Source organism: Vicugna pacos, chromosome 2, assembly GCF_048564905.1.
Source record: "Vicugna pacos chromosome 2, VicPac4, whole genome shotgun sequence".
In the NCBI taxonomy this organism is placed as follows: domain Eukaryota; kingdom Metazoa; phylum Chordata; class Mammalia; order Artiodactyla; family Camelidae; genus Vicugna; species Vicugna pacos.
In genome coordinates this window covers 52,478,686-52,499,693 of record NC_132988.1, presented here as the reverse complement: position 1 = coordinate 52,499,693, position 21,008 = coordinate 52,478,686, and the positions used below count along the sequence as shown (strand labels likewise).

The window sequence follows — 21,008 nt, the reverse complement described above, 5'->3', positions numbered from 1 at the left end:
TACTGACTCAAAGAATTAAATAATTTATCCAAGGAGACACAGCTAAAAATCTCCTGTTTTAGAGCATTGATTCTTTACACTCTATTTTGTGTAAGAATCACTTGTAAATAGAACTTGTTTAAAAAAAAAATTACCAGGCCCACCCTCAGAAATTCTGATTGAGTAGTTGTGGGGTGGGCCAAGAATTTGCCTTGCCAAGAATTTGCCTTGCCAAGACATTTCCAGTTGCTGCTGCACTTTGAATAGCATGAGTGTAGAGCAGAGGTCTGCAAACTCTTTACTTAAAGGGCCAGATGGTGAGTATTTTTGGCTTTGTAGGCCAAAAGGCAAAATCAAAGATATGACATAGATAAGAGTGAAAATATATATGATGAGAGAATACAAATATCCAGAAAATTTTTATTGACTAAATTCAAAATACAGCATTAATTGAACATGATTTGTTGTGATACAGGTCTCCTAATGAAAAGATTGTAATTCCTCTTTTGAGATAGTGGTTTCACTTAATTGGGATTCAGTGTTAACCTATCATCAGAATTGATTGCAGGTGTTCACCTGTTAATGCAGATCTGTGAAGTCATTTAATTGATTTTGTCTTTGAAACATGTGTTCACACAGATAGGTACTACCAAATGCTGCTCTCAAACCATGGGCATATGATTTTAATGAACATATTAATTATATGGAAGGCATTTATAGAATTATTTTAGATTCTTCTCTTGATATTTGCCATTTAGCTTGCTGTTTACACTGCAGATTAACCACTTCCAATTGAAAGTTAGGTGGAAGCTCCTCAATTGCATAGTTAAATGGATTTGATATATGGAAGTTTCTTTTGCACTTGCAGTGAGGTCTGAAAAATACTGCTGGAACTATAGTTTGAGTTTGCACAATATGTCTGTTGCAAATTTGTATATGCATAGAGAGCTGCTTCTTTTAACCTTTGATAGGACAGAAAGTGTATAAAGCAGATTGACGGTTACTTGTGATTTGAACACGGTTGTCAAAATGACTTAACATAGTATGTTTCACATATAAGCACCATTTGGCCTGGATTTTCAGGTCAAATTCAAGGAAACATTATCAAATCTGTGGCAAAATATAATTTCCAAAGGCACTCATTGTTTGATAATAATGGTTGAAGGCATTTCTTTTTGTTCAGAAATTTCTGTCTCACCCCTGAGCTCAAAAAAGTTACAATAAAACTGTAAAACTGCTAAGCCCTTAAACTGTTGTGTGATAAGGCAAGTTAGGATATTCAGCTTCTATTTCTTATGAAGATACAAAAACTGACAGTGATTAAATCTGTGAGAGTGAATGAAGTTGATACTGTTGGTTTAATACCACATCATAGTTTGAAATATTTCCCCCCCAAAATACCTGCTGATGAATAATATAATGAGAAACATAGACTTTAAACAACTTATTTTCACAAACTTTGTAACTTTATTCAAGTAAGCCCTTTTCTATTCCTCACATATCTCTACCACCATCAGTTGTAATACATCTTAGTAGATTCCACTTCAGGTTGTACTGAATTAATATTTTCTCAAGTTTAAAAATATTTTTGCATATTCTATACAGTCTTCATCAAGGCTAATTCTTCAGTCACTTCATGCTTGGCAATGACTTCTTGAAAATAATAGCACTATGCAATATCACAATTATCTGTCAATTTGTCAAGAACCAAGGAAAACCTTTCAAAATTATTTGCCTTATCTTTTTAATTGGATATTTATATTGCTTCTAGTGCCTTTGACTGTTCAGGTAGCTAGTCTCACTGAAAGGCTCTTCTTAAAACAAGTTTTTCCCCCTCTTGAAATATTTCTTGGTTGCTGTAGTCAAAATATTGTTTAATTAGCTCACCAGGAGTAAACAGCTTTCCTTGCTTGACTAACAAGTGAGCCACTCAGAGACTTACTTTGTTTGCAACTTCATTTTCACTTTTTATTTTTGTGAAGAAATTCTGCTATGATGATGTACTTTGTCTTTTATTTTCTGATTCCTCTGACAATTACTATCCTATGAATTGTGAATATGATGAATACTTAGTCTGGTAATATAGGTGTGTGTTTTTTTTTGTAGTATAGCTAAAGTGTCCCTGCACAATATAATGGTTTGCCATCTAATTCAGTAGCAAAATAATACATATGCCACTTTAAACCTTAAAAGCATGACATTTGAGGTGTACTTTTCTCTTTTTTGTTTCAATGTAATGGTCAAAAAATGTTGTGGTATGACAATACACATGGTACTTGAAGCACTGGACAGTCATAACTGTGTCACTGCAATTTGTAGTGCATCATGCAGCAGTGTAAAGTGATGAGAGTAGCACTTATGGTTGTTGTCTCAACTACTCAACTCTGTTGTAGTAAAGTGAATATAGATACAGACAATAAAGAAATTAATTGTGTCCCAATAAAACTTCATTTATAAACACTGAAATTTGAATCTCATATAATTGAATATCATGAAATATATTCTTCTGATTTTATTCAACCATTTACAGATGTAGAACCATTTTACTTGTGGACTGTATAAAAACAAGTAATGGGCTCTATTCTCTGACTCCTGCTAAAGAGTAATGCTTTACTAGATCACCTTTTCTTAAGACTTTTTCTCCCTGTGAATTCCGTAGCTCACTGCATGCTATCACCATCCATCCAGTCAGCATTCCTAAAATCTAGAGTTATTCTACTTCCAAAACCTATTGGGTTCCCTTAGTTCAAACAATTCTACCTCCTGGAATCAGTCCTCTCTGCCTTTCTCCACTATAAACATGTCGGTTCAGCTCTTGAGACCACTCTGTAACAGAGGCTCTTTCAGCAGTCCACCTGTTATGATCTCCCATGCTTCTGGAGTACTCTTTCTAAAATGTGAATCTATCCAATTCACTCCTTAGATATTTTTTCAGTAGCTTTCCAATGTGTATAACAGGGTTTCTAAATGTAAATGAAACTATATGATTAAAAAGGGTTAAATGGTGATCTTTTCACAGAGATGCACTTGTTTTGCATATTAAATCAAAGGAATATTTTATTTCTATAAAAATGTATACTTTCGCTCATTCTTCTTGAAAAAAAATCTTTCTTTTTGTCTTTCATTACCTTTGATAAAAGACAAAGTTTAGAAAAATGTTTCTCTACCATAGTAAAAACAACAATGAGAGCATGGTGAATGGCAGCTAACTTTGGGCCTCACTGTAGGGCTACAACAGGAAATGGTGGGTCTATGTGCCCAACGTAAAAGAGGAGTTCCCTACTCAACTCCAGCCAGCTTTGCCATGTTACACATAATGGCCAAAGGAAGCCAAATTTTCAGACCTTTCAAAAGAAACCAGAAGTTACATTTTTATCTGAATACTTCAGGTTGTTGGTTTTTGGAATTGTAAGATCCAGGACCTCAAACAGTGACATCATGGTTCTCTTTCTTTCTGTCCAGATTATGGAACTGAAGCTCAGGGAAGTTAAGAGAGATATCCCATTTCACACATTTAGTTAAGGGCAGTGTCAGATCTAGAATCTTCATTTCCTAACTCCTATACTAGTATTCTGTTCATTATGCTAAGCTAGCTCCAGTTTATTAATGGAAAAAAAAAAAAAGAAAAAGCACATGTGCAAGACACCCACATACACATGAACAAGTTAATAACAAAGATTCATTCAAGTAAGAAGGTTACTGGAAAACTCCCCCATTTCTACTGCTGGAGTCCAGGCCCTCATCTCTTTCCTGTACTCCTAGACCATTTCTTGGTAGGCCTTTCCAATATTCAACTCGGCTTTCCAATCTTTTCTACATACTATGAGCAGATTAATCTTTTTTAAGACACTGCATCAATCATACCACTTTCCTACTGAAGAATCAAATATTGTTTCAATGGCCTATCACATCAATTCTAAACTATGCTTAGCTTTCAGGATCCGTAGAAATCTGCTACCTCTCTTGTATTTCTCACTACTCTCTGAAATGCATCTTTCTTTGATCATCTCACTGTCCCCTAAATAGTCTTCATCAGTGGTACCACCAAGACACCATTTTTCATGTTATTCCTCCTACTAGAATAACTTTTCTCTCTTTATACATTCTCCTGAGTCTAGCCCATGAAGACAACTTCTGACCTCTCATATCGACCTCTATTTCTCTGGACACCTCTTCTTGGACTCCTATAACACATTCAGTAATATAATTTTAGTTGCTCAACATTTCATATTTCAATTGGCATTCAGTAAATACTTGTTCGTTTATGTTATAGAGTCACTACAGATTCAAGTCCATCTTCAACAGACAGGCATGTTTATAATAGAGCTTGCAAAACCAGCAGTCCGTAGGCCAAATATACTCTGCAGATGGATTTTTTTAGTAAAGTTTTAGAATTTGGAATTAGTTGTCAACATTTAAATAATCAGGAAATTGCTGATAAAAATCTGCTTCACTCTTTTTTTTTCTATTTCAAAAATTTTTTTTATTTTTAAACTTTTATTGAGTTATAGTCATTTTACAATGTTGTGTCAAATTCCAGTGTAGAGCACAGTTTTTCAGTTTTATATGAACATACATATATTCATTGTCACATTCTTTTTTTTTTTCTGTGAGCTACCATTCACTAACTTTTTTTGAAAAATTAAACATTTAGAATCCTGAACCTGTATTTCTATTGGTGACAATCAATTATAGTTGTCCTTTAGGCAGGGTATAAGGTCCTTGGTTCATTACTTCTTCCTATTATCTTAAATCTACAGATTTCACTCAGTACTCTGTTTAACTCTTGAAAGTATTTAAATTTGCAATGTCTGAGATTTCTGTTACAGCTTTTGAATTACTAAAGAGTTAATTGTATTCAAGATTGTGGTAAAATTGAACTTTTACTACTGTTTGAAAATTAATACAGTTATTTTAAAATTAAGAAGTTATTGTGAAAATTAAATCATACAACTAGTCAAGACCAAACTTAATTACTTATGACATATCTGGTCATCAGTGATGGTTAAACTGAATATTCAGTTGACCAGAATGATATAAGAAATCAAAGAGATAGAGGATAGAATTTCTGCTCTTCCAAAGTTTGTTTACTGTAGCCTTTGGCAAGTTAGGTAAGCTCTTTAAATCCCCATTTCATACATATCCTTAAAATATTATCATTATTATTGAATAAGAACAGAGAATAGATTTCAAATTAAAATAGAAGGGGGGATGCCCTTTTCCTAGGGAACTAATACAAATTATCATATAGAAACCTTCAAGCTCAGTTACCTAATGAAGACCTACTATCCCCAAACCAAGACTGTTGTATTTTTCCTTTCTTCTTTGGCTCTTGAGCATTAAATACACTTTCTAGGGAACATGATGGCATGGCATTTTAAAAAGTCATCAAAGTGCAATAAGGCTGCTAGATAAATTGTTTGAGAGAACATTATTTTCTTATATATTAGAAAGTATTTCCTAACATGTAAGAACTATATAAAATTAAAATAATTATATAAAAAAATTACATAAAAATCATAATTTTAAATTATGCAAAACAATTTAAAATTTAAATTATTTTTTACATTATATAAAAATAATTAAATAAAACAATTTCAAATAACTAGTAAGTACCCCAGATTTATGGGAGGGGTCTTAATTTTTACAGTCAGGGAAGGAATATAACCAGCAATCTTTCTACTTTAACAGAAAATTGTTTTCAAAACTGTGAAAGGGTCACATCATCTAAGATTGTTTTTAATAAGAAATTTGTTAAGTTGTAAAAACTATTTCCTTTAACTCTGAAAAAATTCCCCTTTGACGATTACTCATGTAACTCCATTGTGAAAGATGAGATTGATCATTATAAGAAAGTAAAACTGAGTTGTTATTTTTATGCATCATAGAAATATAAATGTTTGGTTTATCTTTAAAATTAAAAGCTATAGTTGGCCTCAAAAATAAAATCAATTAGAACAAAGAAAATTTATATGAGCTGATTAACTTAATTTCCTGTTAGTTGCAAGAACACATTTTTGGGGAAGGTGGTGTTAAGCTCCCAGAAGAAATAACTGTCTACTGTGTCACATTTCTGGCTTTTATATAGTTTGTACAAAGCACCATCAGTCAAGTCAGAAATACAAGACTATACGTTACAGAAAGTAGTAAGATAAGTAGTGCAAGTAGTCACTTTTTTTTTTTTTTTGCTTTTGAAAAGCTTAACTTGTATGTAAAGAATAATATGAAAGAATGGGTAATAGAAACAGATAAGGCCATAATTCAGATTCTAGAAAAAGAGAAAACATGCCCCCTCCTAAGAATTTAAATGATAGGATAGATGATATTTACCCTTTCAGCACCTAGTACAGCTTCTCTGGAAATACAAGTGCCCATTACTTATAATGATCTGGAAAATTTTTCGTAGAATTTATTTATTCCATTAAACACTTAGTTGTACTAAACCGCATTGTAATACCCTTGAGATACTATGGCAGCGATTACTCCCTTGTACATTTCATTGTGATTTTCTCTCTTTTTTTTTTTGGTCACATATTATGATAAATAGGCAGTTGTTAGTTAGTACAACTATCTAACATAGTTGAGTTATAAGTTCATTCTTGAAGAGCTTACATCTATATAAAGCAAGATACAGGTAGTCCCTTCTTTGCACAGCTCTGATATGCATGAGATCTGCCTGAGGTTCACTTACAGCAGTGCTGTGCAGATCGGTATCTGGATGTATCCCAACTTTGGCACTTAACTTTCTGGGTAAGTTATTCAGCTTCTGCATTCAACTTTCTCATCTGTTAAAATACAGATCATAGTAACATCTATTTCACAAGGTAGGTGTAAATATTATATAACATAATAATCATATAAATTTAAATTTCTATTTCCAAAGTTGAAAATACAATCATTTTGGAGAGACTTTATCTTGTATTCAGAGTTAAAACCAAACATTGTAATGCTGTTTGTTGTATTATTTTAACCAAATTATGTAGTAAATATTAAGTTACTGGAGCAGATTATACTTTCCAAAGATGGCCACAACAATATCTCTTGGCCCCACATACATTCTTCTAAAGCTTGCCGCTCTCCATTGAGAGTTGAGGAATTTTCTTCCTGTTGAATCTGAGCATACTTGTGACTCAGTTGTTACCAGAAGGCAGCAGAAGTGATGCTGTGATTTCCTAGGCTCAGTAGTAGAAAGCAGTGTTGCTTCTACCTTGTTTGTTGGAATATTGGTCTGCTTGGGGCCCTGAGAAGCCTAAGAGCCTACAGATGCCATGCTGTAAGGAAACCAGGCCACGTGGAGAGGCTTCAGGTGTCAGGTCTCAGGTCAGCAATCTTAACATTCAGGTCCTTTCAGACCAGTCACCAGGCATGTGGGTGAATGAACCATCCTTTGAAACTGCACTGAGGCCCAAGACCTTGTGGAGCAGACACAGGCCATCCTCAGTGTGCTCTTTATGAATTCCTGGTTCATGGAATCTATGAGCACAATATTTTGGCCTTTGTTTTATGCCAGTAAATTTGGGGTGGTTTGTTACATAACAGTATTTGAAACATTTGTAAAGCCTGAAAGATACATTGTCTCAGTAAGAAATAGATTGCTGTTAAAACTCATCAAAGTGGGAACCACCTGCTGAATAAATGTTTACTGAGTTTTTCTTTAATTTGAAATGAAGATAGCCTAACAGAGAATTTTTTTCTAGTAAGCATTTCCCTACGGTTTATTTAATTGTTCATTTTGTGACATTAATTCCCTTGAAGAAGTATTTGTTGACTGTCTTGGCTACCAGAAAAGAAATATGCATGTTTTGACAGTATTATAGGTTTCACTGTAGCTTTCCCACAAACTTTACCTGTTTGGCTGATAAAAAAAAAAAATCAGTGACTACTCTTAAGTTAATAAGGATAGTTACCACTAAAAATTATGTATTATTTTTCAAACCTAACAGCCTAATAAAACCTCATAGGAACAGAGGAATATCAACACTCATCTCTCCAAATGAAAATTTAATTTTTATCCCTGATGTTAATTTTAATGTTAATCTTATAATAATAAGCTCATATTAGTATATTTGGCAAAATTATTTGAATCTGAATTTTTCCTATCACTTTTGGAAACCAGTGGGTTTTTTAAGTTTATTACCACTGTGTCATGTAATAATACTTTGTTATGTGATTACCAAGGGATTTCAGATATACAGCGGTTATAATACAATGATTCTAATAATAATGGACACTTTATTAAGATTATTACCATGGGAAAGGTAATTACTACTGTAGTAACAGTTGAATTGATTATGCCTTAAAGTGTGTGTGTGTATGTGTTTTTAAGTACAAATAATTGCATACATACACACAGAATGCTCTGGAAGGAAACATAAGAAAATGTTAACATTGATTGCTCCTGGGAGAGAATTGGGACATGTGAAGGTAATTGCCACCAAAATAAAATTAAAACAAACAAAAAAAAGTTTTTTCTGCTTTGCAAACTGTGTTGTATTCATCTTTGTATCTTTAGCACTTAGTGTGGTGGTTGGTGCTTGTTAGGCCCTTAGTACATATTGTTGGATGAGTAGAAATTTGAGATTATCTTAATCTTTATTCACCTGATATATAGAATTCATGATCTGATAGATTATGATATTGTTCACTGAAAGGGCTAATATTCTTAGTCTTTTCTCATTTAACCCCTCATTTTTTCTAAGCTGACATCTGATATCTGAATCAGTCTAGGACCAATCAGGATACAAACCACATAATGTTAAATTTATATATATATATTCTGACAAGAAGTATGAGGTCTGTAGATCATAGAACAGAGTTTATTACTCATAGAACATCTGAATACTGGTTACCCTGTACATGTAGCAGATAGGACTTTTAAGAGAGGTATCCTAAAATTAAGACACTGAGAGCTTATATTGGGTTGCTGGCACATGTGCCATCCAAGGAACACATGCATATCCCTCTTATCTTTGCTCTTGAATTAAACAAATCCTCCCTAGGGAAGGGGATGGCACCTCAAGGTTTGCTACCCTAAAAGTAGACTAAAAGCAAATCTCTTGAAAGAAGAGATTTTTTTTTTTTTTTTTTTTTACAATCCCAGAATGTCTCCATGGTGGGAGACTTACCTTTATTATAGGTTATCAATTTCCTTTGCTCAGAGGGCCCCGGCAGTGCAGAAACACCAAGAAATCCAGGGAGAATTATCTTTTAACACACAGGGGGCATTGAATATAAAAATTATTAAGCAATAATTGGAGAGTAACTTTAAAGGTAGACAGCAGACTCTAAAGTGTTTGGTACAGGAGTATCCAAGGAAGGATAGACTTCCTTGGAAGTGTGGGTTCTCATTAAATAAGTATCACTTCAGTTCTCCTGATGGCGTAGAAGTTCGCTGGGTTGCTGGGGACTGACCCGGATCACAGTCACTAGGCCTGCAGGAACAGCTCTTTGGAGAACAAGCAAGCTGAGATTGATGGGTGACACGCAGAAATTGGGCATGCAGAAGCACCCCTGCCGGTGCTGCTAGAACCTGGAGCTGGAGAGGCCCTCTTCTGCACGAACCCAGCACACTTCTGTGTACAGTTTGGGATAAAGTGGCTCTAGATGGCCAGCCCCACAGGGCTTCTGGCATGCACAGTTCAGGGCTGAGGATATGGTGTGGGAAGCACTAACCTGGGCGGGGATGCAGACTTCAGTTGTGTAGAGCTGTTGTATACAGTGCTGCTGCCTGAATTGAGAGCTGGAGAAAATGTATGGTGAAGTCTATGCATTTGATACTGGAGAAGACTATGCAGGCTGAGCAGGAAGGAGAGCACCTTTCTCTTCAGTGCTATCCATTGTCCTCTACAGACAAAGCTTGGATCATGCCATCTGGCAAAGGAAAAATATTTAAAGGGCCCAGATTCATTTTCACAGATTAGACAATAAGAGTGAATTTGGAGCTGAGAGACAAATACGTTGATAACTGACTTAATGTTGCTTTATCCTGTTGCTTGAATTTTATTCCTTTTAAATTAATGGTTACATCATAGCTTTAAGTAAGGAGATTATCATGTTTTCTGTTTTATATCTTTAATTTTTAATCTAAATTCTCTTTTGTTGTATCTTGACCCTCAAGTTCCTTTTTGCTTACTGTAGCAGTATCCTGGGAAAATATTTCCTTTGTGGATTCATAAGTTATAGTTTGGGCAGTATAATTTTTATTAGATTTTTAAAGTTCTTAATATATTCCTTAATATATGCCTGTGTTAAACTCATCTGTCACATTTACAACTACTTGTGTATATATTGTTTTTCTCTGGTTGGCATTTTATTACGCAGAAAAGTTGGTGTTGCCTAAAAGTTTAAAATTTCAGTATATATTATCTCTTCCTTGTATTTATTAGGTTACTAAGTGAGACTATTTGCTTTGTACCAATCTTAACGAAATACTTCTTTATATATTTCTCTAGGTAAAGTTCCATTTATGTAGGTCTTTTATGTCAATCTTTAATTTAGGTCTCTATTATTACAAAGCATTATAACATAGGGTCTTTACTTCTTCATCTTTATAGTTGATTAGTCACAGCTTTAAGTATGTTCTGGTGAAGAATCCTGCTCAAGACTGTTTGGAAGTATAAGTAGATGGCTCGCAAACACTTCTGCTTATCTGCCTTATATAGCCTTTAGAAATTCCCATATATTTATGCAGACTTTCCTCTTACTGAAATTATGGTATCTGTCCCTTGTCTGATCTTCCTCCCCTTCCCCCGTCAGACATGTCCTAAAATCCAGGCAAAGCTTGGAAGCAGAATATCTATTACTCTTGAATCTAAGTGCCAGGAGCTAAAGCATTGTAGGCACTCCCTTGAGTCGTGTCCTGGAGGAGTAAAAGGTCACAGCTATGATATTAAACAAGATCAATGTACTATTTAAAGGGACTAAATGGAGTATGAGAGCCTGAAGATAAATGGGGTCTGAGAAACGGGGAAATATAGGATAATAAGTAAACTGATAAAACTTTGTTCCAAAGAATCCTAGTGATAGAATACTGACACCGTGAGGACTCAGTTGGTTTGCAGGCACGTACCAGGTATAAGCAGCTGGAGCAGGGCAAATACATTTCAAGTAGTTCTTTTTATGTTTAGAGAGTTTCTCTTTTGTTATGGACTCAATTAGCTTACCTGTATAGAAGTGAAATTTGAAAATATATAGTTTCTACTTTCCAGCATCTTCTGGAACTCTTTTACAGAGATCATTCCAACATTCTACACAGAAGCTGTTGGTAATGACAGATGAAACATTTTCACCAACATTGTTCTAGTATAATTCTTCAGTGTCTTTAAAATTCTTTGAACAAATGCTATCATGCTGTGTAGACTTAATCTACATTGACTTTCTAAGTTGGCTTACAATATCTTGGATGTTGACCCCTGTTTGGTATGATAGCATTTAAAATCTTTCCATTAGGGGATTCTTGAGGAGAAGAAATTACCTTGCTATTTTTCTTGGTCAGTTATGGGTCAAAGAATTAGTTAAGCCTGGATCTCAATATAAATCATTCTCTAATTTTAAAAAAGCTGATGTATTAACATATTAGCAATTTGTGTCATATTACATGCTAAAGGTATATTTGACAGCTATAAAACAGTGAAATAATTCTTGAACTCTGTGTGAAAAGGTCTTTTGGCATTGTGAAATAAAAATTTTACAAACTGTATCTTGCTGTTAACCGTTATGCTTTAATCTTGTCATTGTGAAGATCATCTAACAGACATTAAACTGCAGTGTTTCTGGTTCAAACTAAAATAGACTTTAACCCCGTTTAAGAATGAATGAAAAGTGATTGTTCAAAACGTTTTTATTCAATTTCTAAACTAATTAAAAAGAGAAGAAAACTTGCCATGAAATATATCATTGTTTTTAGTATAACATCTAAATAAAAATATTTCTTAATCATGGCAAGTTTACACCATAATTTGTAATAAAAGATGCAAATGCAAGTAAACTCAGTAAGGTCGGTTTTCAGGATTTATTAAGTTTCTGCTATAGGAGAGCAGTGTCAGTATCCTAGAAGAATCTCCTGTCCTACAAGAATTTTCTATCTAATAGTAGAAATAAAGAGTTTTATGGACTCAGGACTATAAAACTAGCAAAGTGAAAAATACAGAAGAAGTAGAACTGTGTAATTGTTTATAAAAATGATTTCTTAAATAGATTTGTGAACTTGATTATGAAGTTAAATGCTGGGATTCATCTACTTAGCATATACTTCAAACTGTTGATGCATAGAAAAAGTTTGATTAAATTCATCTAAGCCCTTATATTTTTATGGACTCTTAAGTTAGTAATCTTGCTTCAAGTGAGGGAGGAAGTAATGTGAGATGTGTAATTACAGTCATCTTGTGGGATGAAAGAGGCATATTCAGTAGATAGATGCATACTAATTGGCAAATGGGCACAGAGTTATGGTGTCATTGCAACCTGGAGTAGCATATTGAGAGAGAACCCAAGAGTATGAAGAGTTATGATAACATGTTAAATTAATTAATGAATTAAGATAAAATTGGGAGTGTAATATTTTTGAAATTTATTTTGGAGTTCTTTCCTTAAGTAGAACAGTTTCTTATGTCTTCATTTGTTTCCCTCTAAATATTAAAACTTTCTAATTCTCTTAAGTATTTCCTGAAATGCTACTGAAAACAAATACTGCAACAGATGCACTTTGAGCCGTTAAATTTTTGCTCAGGGATCTCTTTTCCCAGTCAAGTGTATATGTGTTCAGTAAACATTTGGTATTTAGGTAGTCACATTTTATCCAAATTAAGGCCTAAAAAGTGGCAGTTCTTTACACTGATAGGTAGATAGCCGGATGGATAAAGGAAGTTATCTATCCAGCTGAACAAAGGAAGGAAGGACAGAAGGAAAGCTAGTATACCATTCTAATACTCTGGTGAACGTGTATATATTATCCGCAGAGGTAAGAGGTCTCCAGGCAAAACCAAGGTCATGCCAATATTAAAGGGGCAGACAAAGAAGATGACGACCAAGGACAAATGTTCAGAGACTGGGGTTCTAAAGTAAAGAGAAGGAGAAAGAGTCTGTTGCTGTAAAGATAGTAGATAAGAGAATTAAGAAGAGTCCATTGGATTTGTCAAGATATCATTTATTAAGACCTTTGCTAGACTGATTTTGATAGTTTTAGAGGACTTGGTTAGATTGTGGTTTTTAGAGTGATTAAGTGGTTACAAAGTAGGAGACAGAGTTAATGACCAGAGTCAACTTTGCTTTAACTTTTTGAAGATGTCATATGTTCTTTCATAAGACAAGCTAGACCATATGCTAACATATAGGGAAGAAATTCTTTTAAGAAATTTTATTTTAGTTAATATTTCTTAGTATAGAACCTAGTACTAGAAAATTATCCTCTACATTGCTCTACTCCCCACCATCCAAAAGCTGAGAAATTTTCTATTAGAACAATTACAATGTCTTAAATCGTAAGTAAATATAAAACGCAGAAATCCGGATTTACACACAACAATTTGGATGGTAGGGACTCACTACTAAGACATACTGTCAAGGTTTGAGGGAGTCCAAAAATAATACTCTCTGTTCCTCACCCAAGTTCAGAATCACTGGAAGTACAAGCAGATGAGTTCTCTGGTGGAATTCAAAGGAACTGCTTTAAAATTGATAAAGTCTGGAGTGAAGGACAGGGCTTATTTGTGTATCACAAACGAACTGCTAATACTTCAGGGCTGAATTAGATATATTTACTAAGCTTGTTGTCACTGGTGCAGCTTGACAGCCAAAGACTGGGAGGAACAGAGAGTTCTTGCCTCTCCTAAAAGATCAGGAACCCAGAAGGGGCTGAGCCATGCATATCCAGTTCTCTCTCAACTTACTTATCAGACAGATCATTCCTCTCTAGGAGAATGGAGGTAGCAGTTGCCAAGTGAGGAAGCAGAAATGACCAGAAGTGTTAACCATAATAGAAATTCCTCCAAAAGGAAGCTTGAAGTAGGAAAGGGGTTACTGCCCTAATCATTTTATTCTCCAATATGCTCTTTTAAAATTGAGGTGTAATTCACACAAACTAAAATGCACAGATTTTAAATGTGCAGTTTGATGAGCTTTGACAAAGGTATATACTCATGTAATCACTATTCCAATAAAGATACCAACATTCTAGCCCTTTGTAAACTGATTCACAGTAAGATTCCTCTAAGTTAACCTGTTAATTCATTTAAAAATGCTTAAAAACATTAAATTTTTAATAATTTTGTTGACAGCTTTGGTTGTCTCTAGATGAAGATGTTAATGAACTTTTCCTAAAAAGATCTGACATCATTAATAGGCATATAATTATTTCTGTGGAGAGACTGAATGATTTTTTTTTACTTATTAGAAATCTTTTAAAAATGAGATATTCTATGTAGTTTTCAGTTATGTATTTTATATTCTTAAATACTTTAAGTTGGCTTCGTTGATGTCTTCCTATCTTAAAATATAAAGTTCTGTATTTATAGTTCTGATAATATGGAGTACTTAGTGTAGGTGCTTAACAAGTGATGTTTACCTTCCCTTCCCTGTTGATACACTTTGGCTTATAAGTGTGTGATGCAAAGGATAGTACCTAGACAGCTTTCTGCAAATGAGGAATTCATTCCCATATTTATTTAGTTAACTTAAACACTGGGTACCTCCTGTGTGCCAGGTAATACGTATAGTGCAATGACTATAATTAACGAAGTGCCCCATACAGTACAGTAGGGGAGCATATATTACCAATTTAAAAAAGAATATATAATTACAAATTGTGAATAGTGCTGTGAAGGATGGACACAGTGATAGAGAATGACCCTGGAGGGCTAAAAAAGACGAGGACTTAGAATGAGCAAAGATCTGGGGTCTCTGGAGTGGTGACATCTAGGATGAGACTTGATGAGAAAGGGATGTCAAGCAAGGAGCATTGGGGATGGAATGAAGGAATTGTTTACATAAACAATATAAATAAGTTTTAACTGCTTTTTATTACTTGTTGAGTGATAGTTTTGATGAATTGTTATAATTTGACTCACATTGTGTCTTGCTTTTTCCTCAGTGTTGTGATAGTTACTTTTTATTACTTTTAATAATATGAATTTAGATAGTATACATTATTAATACTATATTTCAGAAAAGTCAACCTAATATCCACTTAATAAGTTTGAACAAGTATAGCTGAGATATGATGCCCTATAACTTCTTAGTTAATAGAAGATAATATGGATATGTTTTTTTTTTCCCTCTAGGGAAAAAAAATCAATTTCTCAACGCTATTTAGGCCCTCTTAAGAAAATAAATATTAGTCTTGGTTTGAATGATAACCTGGGTAGATTTAGGATTACTAGATAGTCACAAGTTGTACTAGGCATCGCTAGAGCACGTTAGTATTATTTAATGTAAATTTTAAAGTCTACTTTTTCTTGGGTTAACATAGAAAGTAAATTAGCACTCATTTTATAACAGGAGTCCATTAAATTTCAGAATTGTCATGAGCTGGCAATGTACAAAAGTCTATTAAAATTTATACCTTACTTAAAAAAATTTTGTTTTGAGAGGGCAGAATTAGGTTTACTTTATTTATTTGTTTATTTTAATGGAGTACTGGGGATTGAACACAAGACTTTGTGCATACTAAGCACCCACTCTACCACTGAGCTACATTTCCCTCCCCACCCCTCCTTATACCTTACTTTGAAGTAAGAAAATGCCTGAAATTCTAATATGAGAGCAGCAATCCCAGGGGTCCTTGGTATCCTATTAGGGTGTCCATGAGGTCAAACTGTTTGCATAGTATCATCAAGACTTTTTTTTTTTTTTTTTTATCTTTTTCACTGTGTTGACATTTGCACTGACAGTGGTGCAAAAGGAACTTTGGGTAAAAAACTTCCAGTACTTCAGTATGTGTGAATCAGGCTAGTAGTAACACCAAGCTGTACTAGTAGTTATTGTATTCTTTCCCATCATATACTTGAGGTAAAAAGAAAAAAAAATACCAATTTCACTTAAGAATGTCCATGGTGAAGTGAGGGGAAAAAATGTTGTTAAAACTCTCAATCTTTTTGTACACATTTTAAAAATATACTGTATGATGAAGAGGGAAGTACATATAAAACATTTTCATTGTGTTGTAAAATCTGATGGCTGTTTTGAAGAAAACCACTTGTGCAGCCTTTTGAGTTGTGAGCTGACTGAGGTACTTTTTTTTCATGTAATAACATGTTTTTAATAACTGAGAGACAAACTGACTTCATATTTGGCAGATATTTTCTCACAAATGAATGAGAATAATTTGTTGTTTAAAGAAGACAATTGACAGTATTTGTTGCTGGTGATAAAATTAGAGTTTTTAAGATAAAATTAGAATTTTGGAAGACTTGTATCACCTTGAACTTACAGCATCCCAGTACTTAGTCTTTAAATAAGTTAACTGATGTTAACAAACATGATAATTTAAATCAGTACAAGGAAATATGTCAGTCTTTGGAAGATATACATAGCTCCATGACTTAATTTTTTAAATGACCAGTGCATTGATGATAAATGAATGCATGCATAAAAGATTCAAAGAGCAAAAGAGCAATGAATTTTCCTGTAACAGTTGGCAATGCTCATTGATACTGTTTAAGATTTTACATGGCAGCTAACCTTTGAAAAACTATCAGTTGTCAAGTTTTGGTGTAGTATCAGAGAAAATCCACGATTATCTGAAAAGGCTGTTAAAATACTCTCCTGTCTTCCAACTACGTGTATGTGTGAAGTTGAACTGCTCATCTACTCAACCAAAACAACAAATTATAAAAAATTCAGTACAGTAGCATATCTGAGACTACAGTTTTCTTCTATCAAGGCAGACATTACAGAAATTTGGCAAAATATAACATATTGCTACTCTTTTCATTATTGGGCTTTGAAATATAGTTATTTTTATTAGAAACTTAATTATGTTAACAGATAATGGTTTTATAATTGTTAGTTTTTTTGTACAGTTTTTAATTGAAGTATAGTCAATTTACAATGTGCCAATTTCTGGTGTTCAGCATAATGCTTCAGCCATACATGCACATACATATATTTATTTTCATATTCTTTTTCACCATAAATTACCACAAGATATTGAATGTAGTTCCCTGTGCTATACAGTATGAACTTGTTGTTTATTTTATATATATGTTAGTATAATTGTTAGTTTTAAATGAATTATTAAAATGAATATTTGAAAGTCTCAGCTTTAATTTTTAGTATGTTAAATATCAATAGAAATAATTGATGTAAAAGGAGCTCTTTTATACATAATGCTATACACAGAAAATCCTAAAGGCACCATCAGAAAACTACTAGAGCTCATCAATGAATTCAGTAAAGTTGCAGGATACAAAGTTAATATATAGAAATATGTTGCATTTCTATATGCTAGTACTGAACTGTCAGAAATAGAAATTAAGAAAACAATCCTATTTACCATCACATCAAAAAGAATAAAATATCTAAGAATAAACAAGCTAAAAGATCTATACTCAGAAAACTACGAGACACTGATGAAAGAAATTGAAGACACAAACAGATGGAAAGATACACTGTGTTCTTGGATTGGAAGAATTAGTATTGTTAAAATGACCATACTACCCAAGGAAGTCTACAGATTTAATACAATCCCTGTCAAAATACCAAGGGCATTTTTCACAGAACTAGAACAAATAATTTTAAAATTTGTATGCAAACACAAAAGACCCTGAATAGACCAAAAATCTTGAGAAAGAAGAACAGAGCTGGAAGAATGATGCTCCCTGACTTCAGACTACACTACAAAGTTACAGTAATCAAAACTGGTACTGGCACAAAAATAGACTTATAGACCATTGGAACAAGATAGAGAGCCCAGAACTAAACCCATGCACTTATGGTCGATTAATCTATGACAAAGGAGGCAAGAATATACAATGGAAAAAAGACAGTCTCTTCAATAAGTGTTGCTGGGAAAACTGGACAGCTACATGTAAAAGAATGAAATTAGAACATTCTCTAACACCATATACAAAAGTAAACTCAAAATGAATTAAAGACCTAAATGTAAAACTGGATATTATAAAACTCCTAGAGGAAAACATAGGCAGAACACTCTTGGGCATAAATTGCAGCAGTATTTTTCAAACCAGCTCCTAGAATAATGGCAATAAAAGCAAAAATAAGCAAATAGGACCTAATTAAACTTAAAAGCTTTTGCACATCCAGGGATGCCATAAACAAAATTAAAAGACAACCTACAGAATTGGAGAAAATATTTGCTAATGATATGAGCTATAAAGGGTTAATAACCAACATATATAAACATCTCATACAGCTCAACATCAGAAAAACAAACAACCTGATTAAAAAATGGGCAGAAGACCTGAATAGACATTTTTCCAAAGAGGACATGCAGATGGCACATGAAAAGAAGCTCAACATCATTAATCATCAGGGAAATGCAAATCAAAACCACAGTGAAGTATCACCTCATACCTGACAGAAGGGCTATCATCAACAAGAACATAAATAACAAATATTGGCTGAGATGTGGAGAAAAGGGAACCCTTGTACACTGTTCGTGAGAATGTAAATTGATCCAGCCACTGTGGAAAACACTATCGAGGTTTCTCAAAAAAACCAAAAACAGAACTGTGATATAACCTAGCAATTCCAGTCCTGTCTGGAAAAACCAAAACACTAGTTGGAAGAGATACATGCACTCCAATGTTCATAGCATTTTTTGCAGTTGCCAAGATATGGAAGCAGCCTAAGTGTCCATCAACAGATGAATGGATAAAAAAGAGGTGGCATACATACACAATGAAATACCACTCAGCCCATAAAGAAGAATAAAATCTTACTGTTTGCCACAACATGGATGTACCTCAAGGGTATTATGCTAAATGAAATAAGTCAGACAGAGAAAGACAAATACTGTATATCACTTATATGTGGAATCTAAAAAATACAATAAACCAGTGAATAAAGCAAAAAAGAAACAGACTCACAGAGAACAAACTAGTGGTTATCCGTGGGAAGAAAGAACAGGGAAGGGACAACATAGTGGTAGGGGATTAGGAAGTACAAACTATTATATATAAAATAAGTTACAAGGGTATATTGCATAACATAGGAAATGTAGCCAATATTTTATAATAACTGTAAATGGAACATAACCTTTAAAAATTGTGAATCACTATATTGTACACTTGTAACTTATAGTTTACATCAACTGTACTTCAGTAAAAATTTTTTTAAAGAGCTCTTTGGTACTCTAGATAATTTTTAGTTGTGTAAAAAGATTTTAGCAATCTGTGGTCTGTAGGAATTCACATATAGTTTAGGAGGAGAGCATTGCTTTATAATCCAAAATGTACATGTTTTAGCTTAAAGCAGTACTTTGAAGTGTTTTTTAAATGGCAATGTTAAAACAGGTTTTGTCATCATCAAACTTTGTATTATTTTAAGTCATATTATTTTGAAACTTTTCTAAACCTTCATTTTCATTATATGTATTTGAAATAAAACAGAGGAAGCCAAGAATGAAATAAAGTATTATTTTCAAAGCTGTGTAATTTTTTTGGGCTTTTAGTTTTTTTCAGTTAACCATGGCTGGTTGCTGTACAAGCTAAATAAGGTATAAGAATGCTGAGAAAGATGTTCTGTGACAATCTGTGGAATATTCCTGGCATCTTACAGACACAGAATTAATATTTTGTATGAGTTAAATGGATAAACTTTTATTTTAAAAAATTCTAATTGTATAGTCCATTGTCATTTTAGAATGTATGTGGAAATTAACTCACTGTAATGGGAGCATCATGTATCATATGATGGTCATAAAATTAGTAAGGCTTCTGATTTCTCTTTTTTTTCTCTAAGCAGATAATCTCAGTGATACCTTGAAGAAGCTGAAGATAACAGCTGTTGACAGAACTGATGATAGCTTAGAAGGATGCTTGGATTGTCTACTTCAAGCCTTGGCTCAAAGTAGTAAGTTTTATTATGTTTATTCAAGTGCCAAACAAACAAATCAAATCAACAATCATTCAGAAATTGGTCTATAGTTTAGCACATAACTTGAATTCTTTTGAATCCTATCCCTGAATACTGAGGCTGTTTTACATGTTCCACCCTCCTACTCCACCTCCCCACCCCAAGGTACTGAAAGCCAAATTGATAGGCAGAAGAAAGGAGGAATTGAGTGGTGGTGATGACATTAATACCAGTCCCAGAGAGAGGCCATTCTTAATGGATAAGCGTGGAAGTTGTTCTTCTTAATGCCTACTTTTGTGCTTTTTAAAAAAAAACTATTTATATGTGGGGAGAAGAAACGGAGCATAAAACACTTAAAATTGTTTTTTTTGAGATCTTTTAAATTATTTTACTTTAAAATAATATGTATGCTTAGATTTAATTGGAAAGAGCCATCAGCAGTCATCCAAAAATCCCTTAAAATTGAGGTAAGGCTTAATCTTTGGTGGTGTGGTAAATAATACTAGAGATAAAAATTATACAACTCTTTATTGACTAATACATTGTATTGTTGCATTTGGTCCATCATATTTCTGTTCACTAATTTGTGTTAGCACTGTGAATAGATAGATACAGAATGATTTTCATTTGTTCCCTTAATTCTGCTTGGTTGTGCTATGGTTGTGCTGCATTTGTTTTTAATTATGACATTATCTTATCTTGGGACTAATTATGTAGCTGACAGATGATTCAGGAGAAAGTATAAAATATGTTGTTAAAGTTCAGTTTTGTGCACTCTAAGGTATACACATTTTTTTTCTTTTTAAGTAAACTGATTAGAAAATTTTAAATAATTGTTGCACTCTTCATCGAACAGCACATGTTAAGGCTAGCTTTTAAAAATCTATTTCAGTAGTTCTCTTAGCCTTTGAGATCATAACTGTCAAGCTGTTTAATCTTAGAGGTAACAGAGAAGTGGTTTAAGACAAGAAGTTCAGTAAGAACATCTGGATAAGGGT

At 33.5% G+C, this 21,008-nt stretch overlaps 1 protein-coding gene across 5 annotated transcripts in view; it reads left to right on the top strand.

The window, feature by feature from the left end:
* The window catches only part of RAP1GDS1 (Rap1 GTPase-GDP dissociation stimulator 1), a 125,337-nt gene that overhangs the window by 6,471 nt on the left and 97,858 nt on the right, over positions 1 to 21,008 (top strand). For 3 of the 5 annotated variants that reach the window (XM_072940156.1, XM_072940152.1, XM_072940133.1), the window contains exon 2: positions 19,897 to 20,007. In XM_072940156.1, the coding sequence (XP_072796257.1) occupies positions 19,897 to 20,007 (111 nt within the window). The remainder of the gene's footprint in view (positions 1 to 19,896; positions 20,008 to 21,008) is intronic. The other 2 variants (XM_072940160.1, XM_072940141.1) reach the window with 1 other exon arrangement.